At 35.9% G+C, this 24,280-nt stretch overlaps 1 protein-coding gene across 3 annotated transcripts in view; it reads right to left on the reverse strand.

Annotated features, from left to right (window-relative positions):
* NELL1 (neural EGFL like 1) overlaps positions 1–24,280 on the reverse strand; it is a 947,998-nt gene that overhangs the window by 685,699 nt on the left and 238,019 nt on the right. For all 3 annotated transcript variants that reach the window (XM_007497168.2, XM_056802023.1, XM_056802024.1), the window contains one exon: positions 601–729. In XM_007497168.2, coding sequence (XP_007497230.1) covers positions 601–729 — 129 coding nt within the window. The remainder of the gene's footprint in view (positions 1–600; positions 730–24,280) is intronic.

Consider the following 24,280-nt stretch of genomic DNA (forward strand, 5'->3'; position numbering starts at 1 on the left):
GAACATCTGTGGTGCCAAAAAAACTGAAACATATACCTACTACTTAGAACATTTTAGCAGGGTCTAAACATTTGGGGGGGTCTAAAAGAGCAAATCCTAGAAGAAAAAAACTGATAATAAATTATGCCCATAAATATGTCAAAAATTTAGGAGACAATAACTATTATGAACACAAAAGGATCCTTCCAAGAATAGGCTGGTTTTAATAGATATTCATCATGGAGCACAAGGGATTTTTCTTTCCAAATACACTGATATTCATTTTTTCTTGATTTAGCTGAGGACAGGCAACAACAGCACACACATACTAATCTATCTGTCCATTCTGTCATTGCTTGAGCTTTTCTCTAATCACCCTCATTTATGTTACATTTGTTTTAAGCAGTCCAGAGTAAGATGGAGCATAACATCCTGGAATATCCCAAGGCATTATTTCCATTTGCTTGGCACCTCAGGTATGCAGAGGTAACCCCAAAGGAAGCTTTATTTGAAACAACATAAAATCTGAGCCCTGTGACAGCTTCTTACCATCAATCTTGTACTTGACATTACATTTCTCAGAGGTTTCACAGAAATGACTCCGTTAAGTATTGTGTTTACCTTCACAGTATGCAGAGTCTCCTTGGATAGAGATATAACCACTCTTGCATTCACAGGTTGCTTTGGTGTTCCAGTTTTTGCACTCAGAATTCTCACCACACTTGGGTCCTTCTGCACAAAAGTTATGGCCTGAAAAAGCATGTAAAAGTCTCATATTAGGACAAAAGAGAGAAAAGAACCTAAGGAATAGAAATGCAAAAGCTTCTACATATATATGTGTGTGTGTGTATATATATACACACACACACATATATATAAAACAGACAGATAAAACTGATGCTATCCTCTACAAAGAGAATTAGAAAATCCTAGCCTTACCTTCAGTACAATATCAAGAAACAAAATAAATCCACAGAAATACACTTTTATTTAATACTACCAAAAATTAGAAAGAATTATAGAAATGTAAATCACATTGAAAATATCTACACAATATATAAAATACCTGGTGGGTAATCAATCACAACACTGAAACCATCAAGATTTAATTACAACTACAAGACACTCCAAAAATAAAGAATTTATTATTATTACTAAATGAGTTGAGGTATATTTTTGCTCATGATTGAGCTGACAAAATAATTCATAGTGATAGAGTAGAAATAATATTGGCTTTGCCTGACAAATGCTGACAAAATAAAGATTATGATAGTTTTATAATTAATGACAGACATAATATTATACCAAAACATAAAATGGTTATTTTGAAAAACCAGAAAAAACTCATAACAAAATTAAATCTAGGATCCTAAAAGTAATAATGAATAAAAAGCAAGAAAGAAAGTGAATTAAAATTAATAGAATTCAAACCTCCCTTAACTCATTATATTCCAAACAGCTTTGTGATTTAAATATATAGTTATATGATTTTAAAAATTAGAGAAAAATAGGAGAGAACTTTCACAAATTTAGATAAAGGATAAATTATTAATTAAACAAGGAATAGATGAGATGATAATAATGGGAAAAATAGTTGTTAGCCTGTATTAAAAGTAAAAGGTGTTTGTACCAATAATATCAATGCAGATAGAAAAAGAGAAATTTTGAGAGAAAAAACTTTGCAATAAATTGACAACTGACAATATTCTTAAACCCAAAAGATATTAAGGATTAACTTCAACATACACAAATATACCTATATATAATCAATACAATACTAGTTAGATTTTACATAGCACTTTAAATCTTACAAAATTCTTAGTTTTATTATTATCTTTATAAACCTTACCTTCCATTTTAGAATAAATATTGTATTTTTGTTCCAAGGTAGAAAACTGGTAAGGGCTAGGCAATGGGGGTTAAGTTACTTGTCTAGGGTCACACAACTAGAGAGTGTCTGTGGCCAGCTTTGAATGCAGGACCTTCTATCTCTGGGCCTGGCTCTTAATCCACTGAGCAACCCAACTACCCTCTATAAAGTACTTTATATGTTATTGCATTTGATACACACATACCCTTTGAGGTAGGTACTATGTTTATCCCATTTTAAAAATGAAAAATCTAAGGCTAGGAGAAGTTGTTACTTTCTCAGGGTCATAGAGGTAGTAAGTGGCTGGGAAAGAATTTTAACTCAGAATTTCTTGGCTCCAAGACAAGTATTTTATCTGCTATTCCAGTCTACCTGCCAAATTATATAAAACCAAGAGCTATTCCCCAAGAGAAAATTGAAGAAATGACATGAATAGCTTTAAAATGCATTGTAAAGTATCAACTTCTATACAAAAATTTTTCAGATCACTAATAAGATAAATGCAAGTTAGAATAACTCTGAAATTTAAGTTCACACCATCCAATTGGCAAAGAGGATAAAAGACAGAAATAGTCAGTGTTTTAAGGGAAAACAGGCACATTAATACATGTTGGAAGAGCTGTGAAATGAACCAACTGCCATCAAAATTAATTTCAAATATTGCTTTTAAAAAGTCACTTATATCCTTTAACCCAACTGTGCATAAGAGGTCAAAGACACAAAGAAAGGCTCATTACATACCAAATTTTTTTTTAAAAAAGTACTTTTAGTAGTTTCCAAAATGACAAATAATGTGGTCATGAATTGGAGAATAATTAGACAATATCGTGGTATATGATTGTGATAGAACATTGTTGCTCTATCAGGAGAAATTCAGAAAAGTATGAGGACTATATAAATTGATACAGAGTTAAGGAGGCAGAACTAGTAAGGCCTTCCACTAATGCTATATCATCAAGTTATAGTCTCAGTTTCTGTAAAGGCACTCTCTAAATTCCATAGTGAGAAGGAGCAAAGGATCTCAATCTCACAGGCTCACCATTTGAGAACTATAATAATGCAAATGAAATGAAAACAAGACAAGAGCAGACAAAACATAATGGATTGAAATGATCAATTCTGGCCCTTGAGAAAAAAATGAAAAGGGATTCATTTCTTTTGGAAAAAATGAGGGAAATAATAGGTATAGAATGTTGAATATGCTGTTATAACAGTCACCATGTTGGTTAGTTTTGCTTATTTTTCTTTATTTTCTTCTACAAATTCCACTAGTAAGAGGGACAGATATCAAGAAAGTCCTATGGAAGCAACAAACTTGGGGGGAGGGGAATTAATAGCAAAAATTTCTGACAAAAGTCTAATTTCTCAAATTTATGGGAAACTAAGTAAATGTGCAAGAGTTCCAGCTATTCCCCAATTGACAAGTGGTCAAGGGAAATGAATAGGCAGTTCACAGGTGAAGAAATCCAAATGATCAATAATGGCATGAAAAAGTGTTATAAATCCCTCCTGATTAGAGAAATACAAAACAAAACAACTCTGGGATACCACATCACACCTAGCAGATTGACCAATAACAGATTGTCAGCAAAGGAAAATCATAAATGTTTGAGGGGATGTAGCAAAATTGGCACACTGATACATTGCTGGTGGACTTGTGAATTGATCCAACCATTCTGGAATACAATTTGGAATTACGTTTAAGGGCTTTAAAAGAATGCCTACCCTTTGATCCAGCCTTTGTACCCAAGGATATAATAAGGGAAGAAAAGACTTGTACAAAAATATTCATAGCCATTTTTGTGGTGGCAAAAAAAAATGGAAAATTATGGGATGCCCTTCAATTGGGGAATGGCTGAACAAATTGTGACAACTGTTGGTGATGGAATATTACTATGCTATAAGGAATGATGAACTATTTGACTTCTATTCCAACTGGAAAGACCTCCATGAACTGGATGTGGAGCAAAATGAGCAGAACAGAACATTGTATAGAGAAATGGCACAATTAAATGTAATTGATTTTGCCACTGCTAACAATGCAATGATTCAAGACAATCCAGAGGGACTTAGGAGAAAGAATGCTAGCCACATCCAGAGAAAAATGTATGGGAGTAGAAATGCAGAAGGAAAACATATGATTTATTATTGTTTACATGGGTATAGGATTTGGGGTTTAGGTATCAAGTGATAACACCTGTATAACCCTTAAGACTTGTTTGTCATCCCCAGGAGTGGGGGGGGGGGAGAGAAGATGAAGAGAAAATCAATCATGTAACCACAGAAAAATATTTAAAAACAATTTTTTTTAAAATGAAGTACTAAAATGTAAAAACAAAAATCATCAATAAAAGTTTAAAATAAAATAAATGCTATTCCTTAAGCCAATGTATATTCCAGAATAAAGAGTGAAAATTATTTCTGTTATTCTAGTTTGCGATTAGGCAAGCCTAAATTTCTCCTTGCTATATCTTAAACAATTTCCTCAGTTTCTGGGATTGTTTTCAATATCCTAAAGTTCTGCATTTTGGGGTTTCTACTTTTACTTAATGATCAATGGGTCTGCCAATGGTAATGATGCTCAGGTTTGAGGAATTATGACACACTATCTAAAAAGGACCGTATAAATCACCTAGATTGTCAAAACCTGCATCCTAAGTTCGATGATGTTAAAAGCAATTGAAAAGGCCTAAAGAAAGAGCCACTTTGTATAAAGTCATCATAATCCAACACATGATTGGAAAATATAAGCCAGAGTTCAAGAGACTACCAGCCCAAAAGGCAAGAAAATTCTTTATAGTAATATTTCAGAGCTTGGAAGTCTTCTAGAATTACAAACAATGATGAAGGCAGTAAGTAATAGCAATATGATGGTGTTTGTCTCATACAGTTTCCCAGACTTAAAGTATAAATGGTGAGAAAATACTAGTCAAGTCCCTTTTTTGCCCTGCTAAGTGTGGAAAAGTGAAATTACCTAATACATGGGGCAAAGTTGCCATGGAATTGACTACCACTCCTCTTTAAAGAATGTCTCTCTGGAACTTGATGCTATAAATTGATAATATAGCATGGGGGAAAGTCTGTACCCTGCCAATGGTAATGATTACCATTACCATTACCATGGGGAGAAGCATATTAACTATAGGCTCCCAAGTACTTTCCTCAGTTCCATAGCCCTGCCAATCTATTGAGTAATAGGGGTAGTGATATGACCTCCATGAACCTAGAATTAAATATGGATTTTGTACTGATTTTCAAAGAAGACAACTGCCCCAATTCCCCTGTGGTGAGTGAATTGCATTCCCCAGGATTCATTTTTCTAAGGCATATCGCTTACCCTCCAGCAGGTTGTAGTAGATAGAGGGGCAAACTATCAGAAAGTCAAAAAGACCCACAGTCAAATCCAGTCTCCAATGCTTACTTTCTGGGTAGTTCTGGGCAAGATTTTTGACTTCTCTGAGCCTCAGTTATTTATTTATAAAATTAAGGTCTTGAAATAGAAAACGCCTAAAGTCCGCTCTGACTCCAAGACTATTGTCCTTATCCAATGTGCAGGCAAAGCATTAGAATCAAACCTTTGAATAGTATCTCAGCTTCAGATGGATTGGACATCTCAGATCTGCTCCTGGCAAGTCAGATTTCTTAGATCCATCTGAAGTTAATTTTTATATTCTGTAGGAAGATCCAAATTCTGGTTTATGTAATAGTGCATTTGCCCACAGATTGAAATATCCTAGAATATGGGTAATGATGAAGTAGAGAGGAGGATGAATAATTCTCAGTGAGTATGGTGTTGGTCAAATCTCCAACGTACTCCATATTTCTATGACCAGAATGGATAATTTTGGAGTGCTATGCTCACTCCACATAGTTGTTTCATACCTCAAATGAATCTCTGGCTGCAGACAGCTCTTCCTACCTTACTCTATTGTTTCTGTGTTTGCCAAGTTGTGGGAGAATTATTTGCAAGGTTTGGATATTGGAAGAATTGGGCAAGCCAATGAGAAAATGAACAACATCATAGTATTGGATGTTTCAGCCTCAGTGTTAATTCAGCTCTAACCCTCCAGAACACTTGCTTAAACTCCTTTAGGGCCATTGGAACACATTGTTCTTGCCTACCCATTTCACTGGGGGACATCTTCCCATACTCAGGTAAGACATTCCCCTAATTCATTGACAGTTTGAATCCTGTCAGTTAGCCTCAAAATGGTTAATCCCATCTGCCAAGATGGTTTTACTAGTTGTGGTTTACAGACCCAGGTGAGAGTTGGATGAAAGGGGGACAACAAGGTAGATGAGCAACCTCGAAAAGGGCTCCTAAGCAAGTCCTTGCACTAAATGTGCAAGTTCTCCCTGGGATGCTAAGGGGTGCCATAGTGCACACAGAACACTGACCTTCCCACCAGAGGTATTAGTCTCTTAAGAGAATCTGGAAAGGACTAATACCTCTGGTTTCAGAACAGGAAGATCTTGGAAATGAATGGAGCAGCATTCCACAAAACCAAGGTCTTTCATCATGCAGGAATTTTCTACTACCACATATCCTCTACCTTCTGAAGACATGAATAGACTCCATGGGTGCTACCCCTCCAAAATTCCCATTTACAGTATCACCAGCTACAAATGAGAAGGGACTTCAGAAATCATCCAAGGCAAAAATTATACCTCAAAAGGAATCTCCCATTCATTATTCCTTCTTGTCATTGCTCCTTTTTGAACTGATACTTCTTCACCTTAGAAAACATCCACTATTGGTTTAAGTGGTAGAAGATGACCTGGACTAACTCTATATGCAATGCAGCATTCCAGAAGTAGATGAGAATGAGAATGAGATAGATGACCACCAAGTCACTCCAGCAAATCTTAAACTACTAAATTCATGAACCTCTGAAAGACTGTATGACATAACAGAAGAGTATAGAACATAACAGAGAATAAAAGACATAATAACCTAGTATGCTTATAGCAGTTCTGGGTCTATAAAGCCATTTTCCTTTCTTCACCTTCAAGTATTTGAGTTCCAATTCAGTTAACAACATTGGCCCTTCCAGATGGTCTATCACAACACACATCCAGGGAAGGGATACTGGTCCAAGATGGTAAAAGAATCACAACTATCCATTCCTCTTTTTAATAAAATGTGCTATGGCTCTGCTGGGGAAGGGAAAGATACAAACCTTCCCATAAAAAGTCTTTTATTATTCATCTGATCAGTAAATCTGGCTGACAACAAGCACTGCTAAGCACTGGTTATGGGTATCATTTGGGGGTAGTCATTCTGCCTCACCAGCAAGATCACCCCAATAATCCTGGTAGAAGGAGAGAACCCAGGCTCAGAGTTTGGCAAAAGACTATGGCTAGGTACATACATCTACTTAGAATAATATGCTATAATCAGAATATAATTGTTCTAAAATCTCAAGCAAACAGGAGGGGTGGGAAGAGGGGATGGAAAGAACATGAATCATGTAACCATGGAAAAATATTCTAAATTTATTTATTAAATAAAATTTTTCAAACAAAAATCTCAAGCAAAATCTAAATTGTATGATGGGTCAATAGATCCCTAGCCCTACAAGAGGTGCAAAACAGGCATGAAACTATACCTTAACAATGTTTCCTCACTTGGATTGTGCAAGACCCTTTCTTATCTAAAAACTATTCCTGCACTGGTAGGGGTTTGGATTTCTACTAAAAGATAAGAAGTGAGGGTTGCAAGTGGTGCACGAGTTTGATAGATTTGGCATGGGACAGATAATATAGTTCCCGGTCACTATGGGAATAAAGCCAATTGGATCCATGAATGAAAGCAATGAGTTGGGGACAAGAGAAGAGTTCTCTAGGAGATGAATGGGATCAAGTCAGAATTCTCCAGAACATCAAAACCAGAGGATAAAGCAAGAAGCAGGAATAGAGTCCATAGCAGTTTCTGGGGCCAGGGTTTGGGAGAGAAGGGAGACACAAGATGAGGATAATTTGGAGTTTAGTAGGTCAGAAATACAACCAAGGTGAGCAGGAGTCATTGGGGGTTTCTTTTTTGTTTTCTTTTGTTTCTTCATTGGATTTCCCTCCTTCAAATAATATTAGTTTTAAGTGGTGGCATGTTAGTGACATCTCTGCCTTCCTCCCTTGTGTTAAGATTTCTAGGAAATTGAACACCATAATTATTTATTCATTTTCACCAGAGACAACTGAGGTCCAGGCACCTTAAGTGACTTTCAAAAGTCACAGAGCCAGCAAACTGGAGCTCAAGGGACCCAATTATTTTTGCTTTAGGGCAATCATTTTCTGTTTAATTTCTTAACATCTCTCCACCTAAAAAGGATTGCATTATCCTTATTTGTTTGTGTAAATTAAAGTGAAATAAAATTAATTTTGTTAAGAGAAATTTTAATTTTCTTGAGATAATTGAATATCTCAATAATAAGAGAATAATTGTATAATTTCTATTTGCATAATGCTTCATAGAGTTTTCATGCAACTTGATTTTTCCCTGTTTCATATTTCAAACAATGAGTCTTAAAGAAACTGTGCCTTGCCCAAGGTGAGAAGTAGCATTGCTGGGACTCAAACTCAAGTCTTAATTCTCAGTCCAGTGTTCAATTCATTATATCACATCGTCTTTCAACTTAAGGGAACTGGGCTATCACTATTTTTCATAACAGTAAGATATAAATGGAAAGAGAAAAGTTCAGTTACCAAAAAATGAATTGGAACCATTTAATTTCAAATATCTAGACATGCAGATGGGAAGAGTCTACGATTCCATCTGCTTAGAGACCTTCAAATGTAGATACTCCTTCCAGTTCATGAGTCTAGGACTTAGCACATAAGTCTTTAAGCACTTGCTAGAGGTATAGAGTGGTTAAATGAGTTCCCCATAGGCATACAGTTAATCTATGTCAGAGGTAGTTTGATCCTTTCCCTACCATATCACACAAGATGATGTTGGATCAAATTGATAGACAGCTATACTGCTGGACTTCCAAATCGACCTTGAAGTGATTTCCCACATCTCAATGTTGCTGATTTTTTTTTGACAATTCAACATTCTATAATTTTAGCAGAAAGAACACTTCCTCATCACGGCGAAAAACAACCTCTCCATGTTTAATGAATCACTATCACTTATTTTTTTATTATTATTAACTGGGGTCAACCATCTGGTAATGAATTTCTGAGCACTTAAGAACAATTTTAAGCATACCATTTTTGACAAATCATATTGGAACCTTTCTATTTTATCATAATTAAATATTTCTCTACTAGATTTTATTTGAATAGTAGAGCTAATTTGGGGAAAGATAGATTGATGCATACACACACATATAAGTATATATATGGATATATATGCATATCATATATACATTCAAACAAAACAATATACAGATTTACAACATCCTTTTCTAAGCAGTTAGAATTAAGATAGAATTGAACCACATGTTCAATCTATTAATGAAATTAATTTTTTTCCTGAATCAGACACCCTCCAGTCAAATAAATCATGCCAAGGAAGAATGGTCCATTTTACTCCTCCAAAGACAAACTCTAACTCACCTAGACTGCATTGTCTCACTCTGACCTTGAGAATATCTTCATTACATTTTGGAATGCTGGTCAGAGCTTAAGTTCTGCTGATGGAATTTTGGGGAATTTAAGACCACTTCCATACAAAAATAAAGCTTCTAAATAAGCGACGTTCTAATTAACATGTTATACTTCTCGATGTAACCATGGACAAAATTATAGATTGAGTTCCAACAACGTTTTGGTGGAAGGTTTTCTGCACCAGGAATTCCTTACTCCAGTGAAATCACACATGTGTGTATATCTGTGTGTGTAGGATCTGTGATGTATATATGTGCTGATGAATGTACTACATATGTTTCATTCTGCATATATCTATATACATTCAAAGAATACATACATGTATATACATATACACATAGCTGTCACAATGGATAGAGTACCAGACCTGGAGCCAGGAAGACTCATCTTCCTGAGTTCAAATCTAGCCTCAGACACTTACTAGCTGGGTGACCTCAGCCAGTCACATTCTTTTTGTTGCCTCAGTTTCCTCATATTTAATATGAGCTGGAGAAGGAAATGGCAAATGATTCCAAAATCTTTGCCAAGAAAACCTCAAATGGGATTTCAAAGAGTGGGATATACATAACTGAACAAAAATATGTGTACATCCATGTGTAGTGTATAATACTTATCTGTGTTGGGTATCTCAACTCTCTATTAAACTGTAAGCCTTATAGGAACAGTGACATATATTCTTATCTAAATAATGTATCTATCCCTTTGAGTGAAAAGCTCTACATGAATTAATTACAATAAGAATTGGCATTTACAAAATTGTTTAAAGGTTGCAAAACACTAAATACAGATTATTTAATTTAAGCCTTACCACAATTCTCTGAGTTAAATAAGCTCTGGATTATTATCACCAGTTAACATATGGGGAAACTGAGGTTCAAAGAAACTTAGGACTTGCCTAAAATCATAATGCTACCCTGTTTCAGAGGAAGGATTTAAACCAGAATTTCCTAACTGCAAAGCCTAGTATTTATTTACTAGCTGTGTGACCATAGAGGAGTCACTTAAACATTGTAAGACTTCATTTACTCATCTGTAAAATAGAGATAACAGAGCCTACCTCAGAAGATAGCTATGAGCATCAAACGAGATAGTGTATATAAAGTGCTTCAGAAAACTTAAAACTTTACAAATGTAAGCTATTATTGGAGTTCTTCTGTTCTCAGCTATTCTTATCACAAATTATGTTGAATTGAAATTGAATTCAGTAGGGGATGTTGTTCTGCCTTCTCTTTCATTTTGATTTTTTTTCCAGAACTCCTTTAAGTAGAGTATGGCCAAATCCAACAATTTAAAGTCAATTAATATATAAGAAAGGCAACATTCTCGTGAGGCAAAAGCTAATGGAAAAAAGAGCTTTTCCTAGCACACACATACAAATAACGTCATTTCCCCACTGTCCTTAGATCCGGCATGCCTGTGGACAGTTGCCATGTGGATATCTAATTAATTTTCCAAACTCTTCACAACCACTCTGAAAGAAGTTGCTATCTAGAGCATGACTCCCATGTCACAAGTTGGGAACTAGAAGCTCCCCTAAAGGTTATTTTATGTGATTTGAATTTCTCCTAGGCTCCTTATCCAACCAAATGGACCGAGCAGAGAAATTTAATTCAATTTAATTCAACAAGTATTTATGACACTTAACAAGTTAGAGTAATTTTCCCAGACTCACACAGGTAATAAATACTTCACCTAAGATTCTAACCCCAAATCTTCCTGTAGAAACCCAGTACCCTTTCTCCTATTGAAAAATGCCTCTACTCGGGGGACAATAAAGAGTCATCAAAGATTTCCTTTAAAACAAAAGTGACAAAGGCATCACACAAGACAAATTGTCCTGAAATGGTATAAAGATTCAATTGAAGGAAAGTATAGAGGGAGAAAGAACTAAAGAGGACTGTTATAAAAGTCCAAGTGGATAGAGACAAAGCACTATGGTGGGCGCGGTGGGTACAGAAAGGGAGGACACAGATGTGAAGGTATTACATAAAAAGAATCAAGAGGACCTGTAAGTTGGTTTCTTTTGAAAGGTTTAAGGCATCTGTCTTCTTTCACAACATGATGAATATGGAAACATATATTGTATCATAGAACATGCATAACCCATATCATATTATCTGCCATCTTAGGGAAATGGGGGGGGGGGGGAAGAGGAGAAGATAGATCACAAAATGTCAGAAAATTATTGCACCTAAATATAATCTGGAAAAGACAAATATTAATTTTTAGGACAGGTTTTCACAAGAGAAGATCAAAGGCATAACAGAAGGAGTAAATAGTGATGCTAAAAGCAGAAATAATGAAGGAAGAAACAGTTTGAGTGAGGAAAGAAATGAGCTTACTGGAGGATTTAATAAGCAAAATATGTTGTAGGGACACCCAGTTAGAGAAGACCTATAAGGAGTTAGAAATGAAGGGCTGGACTTCAGAATAGAGGTCAGGACTAGATATAAATATTTGATGATCAGCTGGTAATTGGTGTGACAGGAATGAATGGGTTTCCCAGTATAGGGCTTATAAAGCAAAAGGAAGATTTAAGTAATTTCATGACAAATGCTTTGTCATTTTTGTCTTTATATTCCCAGTGTATAAAGGGAGTTATTTTTAACCCTTACCTCTTGACTTACTACCAATTTTTTTTTTGCTTTTTGGTACAATGTGGTTAATAGGGAAATGTTTTGCATGATTCTTCAGGCATAATTGAAATCATATTATTTGCCTTCTCTGTGGGTGGAGAAGGGAGATCGGTATAGAATTTGGAATCCTTTTTTAAATGTTAAAAATAAATAAATAAAATATTTTAAACCATGAAAACTGGAGTCTTGAAAGATTACGGCAGAGAGTGTCATGCAGAGAAAGGAAAACTTTAAGCCAGACACTCAACTCATTGAAGGTATTGGTAAAAATACCCTGGAAATCAGTAGATGAAGAAAAGAGATATGAGCTGGCCCTCAGGTCACTTATAATCTAATTGAGAAGACAAGACTTACATACATAATGGCTACAGAACACCACCTACTCAGAATTACAGTGTCATAAAGTAACTAAAATCTTCAGATAACAAGTCAGTTTCTTACAAGTCATAGAATTTGCAATTATTATACTTGAAAAAAATCAAAAGAGCTGTCGCTGAACTTTAAGAATCTCAGCTGAGCCATTAAAAACCCATTTCAGTTATAGGATGAGACTGAAAAAAAAATGTGCTCAGGAATTATAGCTGTCATTTCATATATGTACAATACAATGTAGATGCTAATTTAATAATATAATGTGAATATGTAGTTTGCATTAGTTAGATGGGTTTGGAGTTTTTGGAACAGCCCTATGATTTTATTGGTATAAAGAATTCTTTTTATGGAAATCCCATCTATAGATACAGATTTATACCTGATCTGTAATTTACAGACAGAATAGTACTGTATGGGTTATTGAGAGGAAAAGTTGCTTGCCCAAAATCACAGAGCTAGCAGGCATCAGAGATGGAACTTGAACTCTGGTCTTCCTTACTCTGAGATAGAATCTCTTTCTACTGTGCCACAGCTGCTATGGCAATAATGAGGACTTGAACTCAATAATCTTTGATATTCCTTTTATATGGGTGGTAGGGGATAGCAAGGAACAGCCTTCAAAAGATGAAATTATCTATTCCTGTGCCTGGAACATATCCCAAAAACGATGTCTCAAAAGCAGAGCCAACAGGGAGTATAGATAAGATCAGTCCAAAACCTTAGAAGCCTATCTAACCCATGACCCTCTATCCCAAGTCTCTGACCTACATCTCCTACACGCTTCTCTTCTGAATTCTGTTCTTAACTTCTGATCCCAGTACCCAGTAGCTGTCTACCAAATGAACATATGCCATGTTGCTTATAATCAATCATTCAGTAGTGTGGCAATTTCTCATTTTAGAGAAAGGCAAGAAAGTGAATCTAATTTTATTTAATCATTAATTTATTTAATAAACTCTTTATTGAGGACCTCCTGCAGCACAATCATTTTTTTCCTCCTAAAATGGAGAAGTAAAGCTGGGTTCATCATTGGAGGGGTCAAAATGTTACTGTGTTCTATATATTCTGGGTCTATATTGGTCAACTCAATCAATCAGTTGCTCAACTCAGCCATCCAACTTGGCAATTCAGGCAGTAACTTATGAAAGGGAAGAGAGAAGAAATCAACCTTTTCTCATTGAATGAACCTGTCAAGTCACAGTTCAGTTTTGCTCAGAGCCTTGAGAGTAAGGGTGGTATAATGGAGAGTCAACTACTTCTGAAGTCAAAGGACCTGGATTCAAATCTAACTTCTGATATTTAACAGCTGTAAGATCTTCCAAGATCTTGGTAATCCAATAAATAAAAGGAGAGCATCACACCATATGGTCCTTCCAGCTCTAGATCTGTGATCCTAAGACCTACACCCTAGTTCTAGACCTAGTTCTGCTACTTATCACCTATGACTTTGGGTAAATACTTTCTCTGGGCATCAGTTTCCCCAATTATGAAATAGGAAAGGAAGATAGTCTAAATGATTTTTTAGAATTCCTTTCTAGTTTTCAATCAATGAACCAATATATACCTCCTATGTTTCCTTCCTACTGTACCCCAAGTCTACAACAAGTTCCTGGTTATGATCCCAAAACTAGATCTAGTCATTGCCTTGACAAAACCCAGAAAGAGATCTGAACCTCCTAGAAATCTGAGCACTCTGTATCAGAGAATATATCCATAATGATTCAATAATGCATACAATCATGGTCACAACAAGAATGTCTTCATATTGTTGTTACCAATAGTATTTTAGGTGTCATATCTGCCTTGTCAGGAGACATGACTGAGCTCCATTTCCAATGTCACATTGCTCAATAATTAAGTCATTGGTGTCTTTCATTGTAAGGCTGGACTCAGTGCAATACCTACTTACATCATTAAATTCATCCTCTGCCTATTTTTCCCAGAGTTTTCAAGAAGCTACATCTTTTTTCTGCTGTAAACCTTTGACAGACTTAGACAAAGCCCCTCAAACACTCCAGGCTTTCTTCTTCATTTCTCCATCACATGTGACAATAATTTAGAATACAAAGGAGATGGATAAATTATGCTTTTAAAGCAAGGATGGACTAATACTACTTTATAGATTTAAATACTATATAATGCCTCTCTTTGAGTAATATGTATTAAATCCAGTGAAGCAGAAACTTTCATCCATTAGTCCTTTCAACAACTATTTGCCAAGTGACAATAATCATCATCCTTATCATCTACTCCATCATGGCATGGTGGCAACTGGAGTCTCAAACACTATAGCAATGAAATTCAAGCTCTGTTGGGTCTTTAATTCAAAGCCACAAATTCAGTTGAGTCTGGGAGGACTCATATAATCTTTTCAACTATGAAATTCCATGATCCTATAAGGCTGTAAATGTAGATTGAGATCAAATCATTAAGACCAATCTAAGTCTGAACTTTAATCAGCAGACAATCTAGAACAGTTATCAAATGGACAGAAACCTCTGTGTTAGGGAAGTTATAAAGTCTAATATAATTCCTTGCAATCCCTTAGTTTCCCTATGGGAGTCCCAGACACTGAGCATTCTACATCACAATAGAAAAAAAATGCCCTCTTTTAGAGTGTGAAAGGTGTTCAGGAAATATTTTATGCTTTCTTCCCATTCACAGACTGCACATACAAGGTGCTTTGGATTTTCAAAAACATTTTCCAATGATTTTTGTAATAGCATTCCACTCTGGTCTCTACGAGATCCCCTCTAATATCTTTAAAATCGCATTTTGCTATGTGGTTTGCAGTCACATTATACATCCTCAAAGAGTTTTCAAGATCCCTCTGGGGACTTAGCTTTCCTTGTGTACTCCCCCTGAGATTCAGGCCTTCAAAATCCCTACTCTAAATCTATGGAACAATTTATTTTTTGTTTTTATAGCCTCAATGCCTAGAACAATACCTGGTACATAGGAGATCCATGATAAATTGTTGCAGCTGGAACTATAATCCAACCTGTTTCCCATTTCAGTTATTCTTCTGACATAAGCTCTCTTTTTGATTCTTCTAGTTTATCCTTTATCCTTGGGACTGCACAATTCAAGACATAGAAGTAATATGGAGCCAAGAAAATATTTAGTCCTATTACCTAATTTTAGAGATGATAATAAACTGAAGCCCAGGGGGTTAAATGACTTTCCCAAGGTCAGGATTTGAACTTGGGTCCTCTGAATCCAAATTCAGCACTTTTTAATCTAATCATCAAGACTATAAAATTTGTCATATACCTCAAAATTTAGTGCTTTTTTTGATATCATTTTCCCCAGTGTGAAAATAGGATTGTTGAATGCTGGGAAAGTAGAATTCCCTTAGTGAGTATCCAATGAATTCCATAACTTTGGATGAAGATGGATGGATTCTCAGACATGTTTTAAGTTGGTCAATATAATAAAGTAAGTTAACACTACAACATACTAGAAAGGCTAGTAGTAAGGGCTGGCTTTTTTCCAGTTTTCTGCTTGGCTGCATAGTCCTGAAGTCACCAGAAATTCTTTACCATGTTTCATCATGGAAACTTCCAAAAATCTGGTGAAGCCTATGGACCTCTCCTCAGAATAATATTTCCAAGTGCATAAAATAATATATGTAAGATTGCAAAGGAAACAAATTATATTAAAATACAATTGTGAAATTAATTTTTAATTCACAGATCTCTTAAAATCTATCAACAGAATTAAGAGTCTATAAATCCCAAATGAAAACCCTCCCCATATTAGAAGGAACATATAAAAAAGTAATTCTACTCTGAAGATATGTAACCTATCCTTTATCCTCCCAGTTTTGGTGAAGTAGAATAAGAACTTTTGTATTGGATTTAATCCCATAATTATCTTCTTACCTATTTTTCTAAGGAAATAAGAAATGGTAGATATATCATTTCCCTAATTTTAAGGGCATATGGGATTGTTTCTGCTCTTTCAACAACAAGGAGCATGGAGTCACCAGAAATACATAGGACCTAACTGATTATATCAATGATCCATCTAAATGCTTTCCTCTTAGCCTTTCTATATAAACCTGCATTATAAAGTGAATGGGGAGGTAGAGTTGGGCTATAGAGCAGACTGATGGGTTTCTCTAGAGTGGGTGGTTTCTTCTCTTTGAAGCCTAGAAGCCTATCATAAAGTCCTGACAAAACAGGATAAACATAAGAATATTCCTCCCTATGCTAGTCTGTTGTCTTGGTTTTAAAGTCCTCTGGTGTGTCTGGTCTGATATATCTCTCTTGACAATCACCCTACTTCATCCCATTGTTCTGTGTCCTGTTCATTTTAAGCTTCCATGCATGTCCTGTATTCAAACTAACTCTGTTTGTTCCCACCTATTCTTCCATGACTCACTCAGGACAAGATTCTTGCCCTCTGTCCCCAGTTCACTTGGCCCGCCATGACAGTTTCTCTCAGCACTTGGACAAGTTGCCTGTTTGCAAATAGCCTAGTTTCCAATGATGGGCCATGCTGTACACATTGTTTGAATGCTGCTGCACTCATTTGGCTCTTCTACCTTACAAGCCCTCAGATCCCTTCTCTGAAGCTATTTCAATTGCAATCTACCTAGAATAATGAGGATGACTTAAAAAAGAAACTCTGTAATGCAAAGACTGTTTGGGAGGATTTAATTGAAGTGCATAAAATCTTAAATAGTACAGATAATCTCAACTAATTTCAGTCCAGCACAGATGACAAGGCAAGTGAGCATGAATTAAAATTACAGATAAACACATTCAGAACAGATGTCGGAAAGAACTTTTTTTTCCTCACTGAAAGCCATAAACATGCAACAAAGCCCACCAAAGTCATTCGAGACATTCAAGATACAATTAGAGACAATCATGAAGGGAATAAAATACTGGGGAGAGTGTCAAGAATTTTCAAATTGGCCAAATGGTCTCTGTTATCTCCCACAAGCATTTCTATGAACACTTTGTCAAGGTTGTTGGTTTGTTTTCTGTCACTGAGCATTCTTTGAGGGCTTTTTGGACCCATATTTCCAATAAGGATTTCCTTGCTTCTGCTCCAAGCCAAAAACTGGAAATCAGCCCACTCCCCTTCTTTCTATCAGTTCATTCTTCAAGTGTCTTGGCTCCTTCTATCCCCATCATGGGAAGATAATGAGGAGGATAAACAGATACCGTGCTGTCAGCAGAAACTGTCCAGAGAATCAGAAATTGGAAAATTGATTCAGGATATCACAGGTGGGGCTGCCTATTATTGAGACCATGGGCATTGTTTATCCTCCCAACCCATTTACATCCATCACATCAATTCCATTTTTTCTGTCTTCTTTTAACTATTTTGTGCCTCTGCCTGGAAGTATTTTAGGCTATCCTGTCAGTTCTGTGGGTTTAACTATCTAACCCAGAGACAGATGGTACACTCCATTTCCTATAAAAGACCAGGGAATTACTTACTGTATTGGGCACAATAAAAGGGTATTTCAAGCAAAGGTGGCTGGTCTACTCATGGCTTAATGCCCACTTGTGTTCCTAGGTGTTCTGCCATAGCTCAGTTGTTTGGAACTTGGAACTAGGGAAACCACATTCTGGACTTCAATTTCCATTCAGAACAAGAGAAAATATCTACATCTCTCATTCCAAAGGAAATGATTTTTCTTGAGGATATTTTTGTTTATTTATTTTTCATGTTGTCTCTATTATGCCAGTGTTTGGCATAGTGCCTTAAATACAATATAGTTGCTCAATAAATACTCCACTAAGACACATGTAAAGCCCAGTGCAATTGCACGTTGGCTATGGGAGGTGGATTGGAGGAAGGAAGGAAAAGAACATGAATCATGTAACCATGGAAAATTTTTCTTAATTAATAAAATTAAATTATAATAAGTAAATAAATATTCCATTGAATGAATGAACCAATCAGTCCACAGGGGAACAAAATGAAAGCTTGTGTCTGGTTCACTGGGATGGAAAAAAAAGAAACAAATATTTAATTGCTGCTGGAGGGTAGAGCAAATTTACTGAGAGGCTTGGAACTATTTGCTTCACAAATAAAGGACCATATGGATCAATTCTTGTAGAAGCAAATACCATTCAAAATCAGGTAGTGTCCCAAAGATGAATCACAATCCCATGTGGTATGAAGAAGGACAGTGAATTCATTTCCATTTTCTTATCTTCAGGCACTAAGGCATAAGAGCCCATCCAGTGCGATACCAGCATATTATCCTATTGTATCTTGGTGGTACAAAATCAGGGATTTTTCAAGCTATTATTTAAAGGCATCTGTAGAGGGGCAAAGAACAAAAATATAATCTAGTAGATCTCTCAGAAGACATCCTCAGTTTGTAGCTCTCCACTTCTACAGTTAGAATAGTATAAAATGAAAAGCTCAAATCTCCCCATGCTAGGGATGAGAAGGGTTTGATTTCAGCTTCTGAGGAATAAAACTCTTGTGGCATGGTATGGTTTGGTTTTTTTCTCAGATACAGCCTTGACTTTCACATTGAGACCAGGAAAGATGATAAATATGCTAATTGAAGGGCCTTCCTGGGCAGATATTGAAGAAATCAGAAGCCTCTCTCTTTTTTGTAATCAATATCATTGGGGTGACAGGAGCCATATATTTGTATTATGCTGCCATTCTCTTCAATGAAATACACATTTCAACTCATCAGGCAGAGTCTCCCCTTGCTGGAGTCAGACAGCAGAAGCTCCAAATCCATTTATAGTGCAGTCATACAGTATACAAGAGAAAAATTGCTTTACATAGAAATTGAGTGTTTCTCACCTTTTCATTACTTTGTTTTAGAAAAAGTGAGAAGAGAAGAGAGAAGAATAATTTGGACATTCCGGACCCACCAGACTCCCTATGACTAGTCAGAATTATAATTATTAACCTATTCTGTCTGGGGGCGGGGGCTTTAATGAGAAGTAAAAGATGGGAGGAGGGCAAATAAACAATTAAAAAGAGAAAAGTTCCCATCATATGTTAATAGACTTTTATGTTACATCTAAGAAATAAAGTATGATGAAGAAATATAGAAGAAAGAGAAGAGTTTAAAACATTTTGAGTGGAATCATGCAAACATTTTACCATGTACATAGTAACATTTCTGACTAAATAAGACAATTCTCAGTGAGGTGACTCTCTTTACCAAGGCATATCTCAACCCATCTATGACTTGATATATAAATTTTAATGAGTTTTCTGAGCCACACGAAGATAAAGTAACTTGTCCACGGTCAAACAGATAGTTTCAGAGTTGAGAATTGCAACAGACTCAAACCTCAAGACACTATCTCTGTTCTCTCCTGCCTCTTGACTCAGCATTTTTTAAACTTCAAAATTTAATTAAATTAATTTCTAAATATTTTATTTATTATTTATAATAATTAAATTAAATTTTAATATAAAGTTTATATATATATTTCACCTTTTTCAATATATTTACAACATAATTTGAATATAGAAAATAACTCATTTTCAAAGCTTACCGCCAAAGCTCTAAAAAGAGCCATGAGTTCATTGGTCATGGGATTATAGGTCTAAACTACAAATAATCCAATCCTCTAATTTTATTTTTTTAACACCTACCTTCCATCTTAGAATCAATATTGTGTATTGGGTTCAAGGCATAAGAGTGGTAAGGGCTAGGCAATGGGGGTTAGGTGACTTGCCCAGGATCATAGAGCAAAGAACTGTCTGAGATAAGATTTGAACCCAGGACCTCTGTCTCTAGGCTTGGCTCTCAATTCACTAAGCCAACTCACTACTCCTGAATCCTCTAAATCTATAAATGAAGTAGTATCATAATAAAGATTAAGTGACAACCAGTATCACAGTGATAGTCAGAAGAATAAATAAAATTTGAGCAAATCTTTCTGGCACCAAAGTTAATGTTCTTTCCATTTTGCCATACTGCTTCCTTCTCTCAATACAAATGATAGCCCCTTCCCATCTTCATATGTGCCTTCATTATTTGTTTTAATCAATTCACTTCTTGCTGTGGGTTTCTACATTTATCTATATTATCAATATAGGAATTTGTTCTGCTGAATTGTTTGTATTTATTATGAAATTTACTGCTGTTATTTTTAATGGGAGAGGGGATATTGGGAACAATAGAGAATAAATGTTGGTATAAATAAACATTTTTTAAATGAGAAGAATCATCACCAAATGACCAAGAGGCTAGTAACAAATTTTTCCAACAGCTCATTGTCCAATCTGACTCAAAGTCTTCCAGTAAACCAGAGCTTCTGTTCCACTGGCATAATACGTGAGAAGCCAATGTCACCTCTTTGCCTTGATGGAGTGTCAGAAGGAGACTTTAATGGAGGTCAAGGTTGCATCCTGGGAGCAAAGTATCCTGAATCTAAAGAATTGGGGGTTCCATTAGGAGAGATATAATTTTTATGGTTGCACTGATGTATTTTGCCCTGTTGTTCACATTCTGGAAGACCATGTTCAGAGGAATTTGTGTCTTTGCCAGATACAGGCAAACATGATGGTGAACAGTCTAAAGTACATATATCATTGAAGAAATGGTCAAAGGAACAGAGGATATTTATCACAGAAAGAAGAAGCCTCGGAGAAAATGATGGCTGTCTTCAAATAGATAAGGTCTATCATATGGATGAGGGTTTAGACTTGGCCCCACAGGCTAGAATCAGAGCAATGTTACCAAAGTTGCCCAAAAAACAATTTAAAGGAAATTTAGTCTTGATATCAAGGAGAACTTCCTAACAATGAGAGGTATCCTGAAAGAATGAATGAAAATGTATTTGTTACATACTTACTATATACAAAGCAATGTATTAAGCATTTTGATGTACAAACAGAAAAGTAAGATACTATCTCCTCTCCAAGAGCTGACATTCTAATGTAGGAAATGACACCAAAAGGCTTTAGTTCATGGGTGCAGGGGCCAAGCAAATGGCACTGTGTCTTTTTTACTGCCATTTCTACTGATAAAATCCTATCGTTTCCTAGTGTTCCATAAATAGAACTGGTATAAGTTTTCCCGGTTGGGCATTTTCAAGCAGAGGACAAATAACCACTTATATATTAGGTATTACATATTAGAAGTTCATTTCTACAATTGATTGAATTAAAATCAGATTTAATTAAAATTTAAAAATCAAAATTAAAAAAAATTTAAATCAAAGATCCATTTGGTAATCTGGTGGCACTAAGGAACTTCTCAGAATCAAGTTTTTAAGTTCAAACAACAAAATACAGAGGAAGCCAATTCTATCAAAAGACAACCATCAAAATATTATTTTTAATAAACAAGTTCATGAACCCCAGGTTTAGACATTCTGGTGGATTATTGCTGAATACCCTTCAAAGTTTCAAATCTATGATTCCAGAATAAAATGTCTGTTTCACTAAAATCAAGAGTCTTCCTTAGCCAAGAAAGACACAGATATTATTTGTTCAGTCCCTTTTCAAAAAGGTGGGAGCAAGAGAGTCAGGGTCCATGAAAGTTTGAAAAATGTTAACACACAAAAAAAAGCTCTAGCTGAAAAGATGAGACCTGGTCTATTGCAATAGGTCAGAGCAATGAAAATCTTCCTGCATCTCACTGATCCAATCAATGAATTCATTCCAAGAAAATCCTAAATTGGAGAAATCTTACAGCCTCACTTGGCACCTCAGCAAAATCAGTGATGGATTTTACATTAAATTATGAATTTCACCTAACAACCTTATTGGTTATTAATAATAGCCAACTCCTAAAAAAAAATTCATTGGATCATTTGATGTCTGAAGCTTTCCAGTGAATTTGATTGCAATTTGAAGGATGAATTCAAAAGACCCCAGCATTCTTTTTGATACTCTATTTGATCCCATAGGGCTTAAGAGGTCATTTGGAGGCTGTTTTCCTGAAAGATTTTTACCATCTATTGCCCACTTATGCCAAGCTGAGTGAGAATATTCAATTTAATCTGAAGACAATATATGCCAGAGCAAACTATGGGCATAAAAGGGGGGAAAGAGGGAGGAGGGGGGGTGAGAGAGAGAGAGAGAGAGAGAGAGAGAGAGAGAGAGAGAGAGAGAGAGAGAGAGAGAGAGAGAGAGATGGAGGGATTAAAAATGTGATTCTTTTTGCTCCTTCCTCCATGCCCAAGCTGAGAAGTCGTTTCACAGGGTCTTTACAGATGTAAAGGTAACCCAGACAGATTTCATGAAAACTAAATATCTTCCTTGCCCAAGAAATTGATATTTCAGTACTTTCTTCCCTGAAGAAAGTAAAAGGTATAAAACTAACAGAATAATAATTGTCAAAGAAGAGAGGGAGTGTGGATAGACATCTCCCCTCAGAGTTAAGAAGCCCTGGGTTCAATTCTCACCTCTGATTAAATACCTTAATCTCTTTCTGTCTCAGAGAACTCTCTTAAATTAAATTAAATTTTAAGTTAAGGAAGAAGAGAAAATTTGTATTGATGGAAAGAATATTCTCACTGGGAATTCTCTATATTGATAAAATCACAGGTCAAGTCCAAAATGAAAAAGTGATTATAATAGTAATATTAATACACTATATTGTATTAAGCTATTCACTCTCTAAAAGGTTACCCTTTTCTTATCATATAGAGAGGGTGGTTTATGGGAAAGAATGCTGGACATGAGGCCAAAAGAAAGACAAATTCAGTTCTCCATTTTGATACTTACTGTCTACAAAATCATGGGGAAATTACATAACCTCTCTGAATCTCAGTTTCTTCAGCCATAAAATGGTGATGATAAGAAGAGACAGAGATTTGGATGGAGATAGGGATAGGTACAAGGATAAGAATAGGGATATGAATGGGGGTGGGGAGAGACATAGGGATAAGGAAAGGAAGGAGGATGGGAATCATGTGGAGGTTGTGATGGGGATAAGAATACAGATTAGGACAGAAATAAGGATAAGGATAAAGATGGAAATGAGGATAGGAATAAGAATAAAATAGGGATAGGGATAAGGAGAGTGTCAGTCATGGGTATGTGGAGGAATATGGGGATAGGAATAGGGATGGGATGGCAAAGAGGATAAAGATGGAGATGAGGATGAATATGGGTATGAGAATGAGATAAGGAGGAACATGGCGATAGTGATTTAGATGGGAATTTTGACATTGATGGACATGAGCTGGAGGTGAGGATTATAATAAGGATATGGATGGGGATAGGATAAGTATGGGCATGGGGTTAGGGTTAAGGATAGGGGCTTGGATGGAGATGGAGATGGGAAAGGAGATAGGGACAGGAAGAGGGAATTTTCGATTGACAAGGGTCCTCCCCTTAGCAAACATCTAGAGAGGAAGCAGTTAGGGGCTGTGCTGCCCAATGCTGGTAGCTCCCCATGACAGCATGACAATGCAGGCCACCTCTGGGATATCTGAGAATGCCCTTGAAGGCTGTATTTCCTATATACCTTCCTAGCTAGTTGTACAGCCTCCTAACCGATTCTCTATGTAAAGCGAATATAGCAACTGCTGTGATTCTAAATATCCCATTGCTAGTTGATTTTTTTAAAGTAAATCAAGGACACTAGAATAAAAAAGGAAGCAAGAATCTGACCTGTCTTCCTGATTCCAAGCCAAGTATTTTATCTGTTGGGCCATTCTGTTTCTAATAATACCTGACTCACTAGGATGTTGTGAGGAAAGGGTTTTTATCTGAAGCTTCTGAATCTATCTGAATTCATTGATTTATAAATTTAAACAAGAGTTTTTAAGTACTTACAACATGTAAAGCAAATCAATTCTAGTCATTAGCATTACCTCGTTTCAGCCCTATGTGGTCAATAGAAAATATT

The sequence above is a fragment of the Monodelphis domestica genome, chromosome 6 (assembly GCF_027887165.1).
Source record: "Monodelphis domestica isolate mMonDom1 chromosome 6, mMonDom1.pri, whole genome shotgun sequence".
NCBI lineage: Eukaryota > Metazoa > Chordata > Mammalia > Didelphimorphia > Didelphidae > Monodelphis > Monodelphis domestica.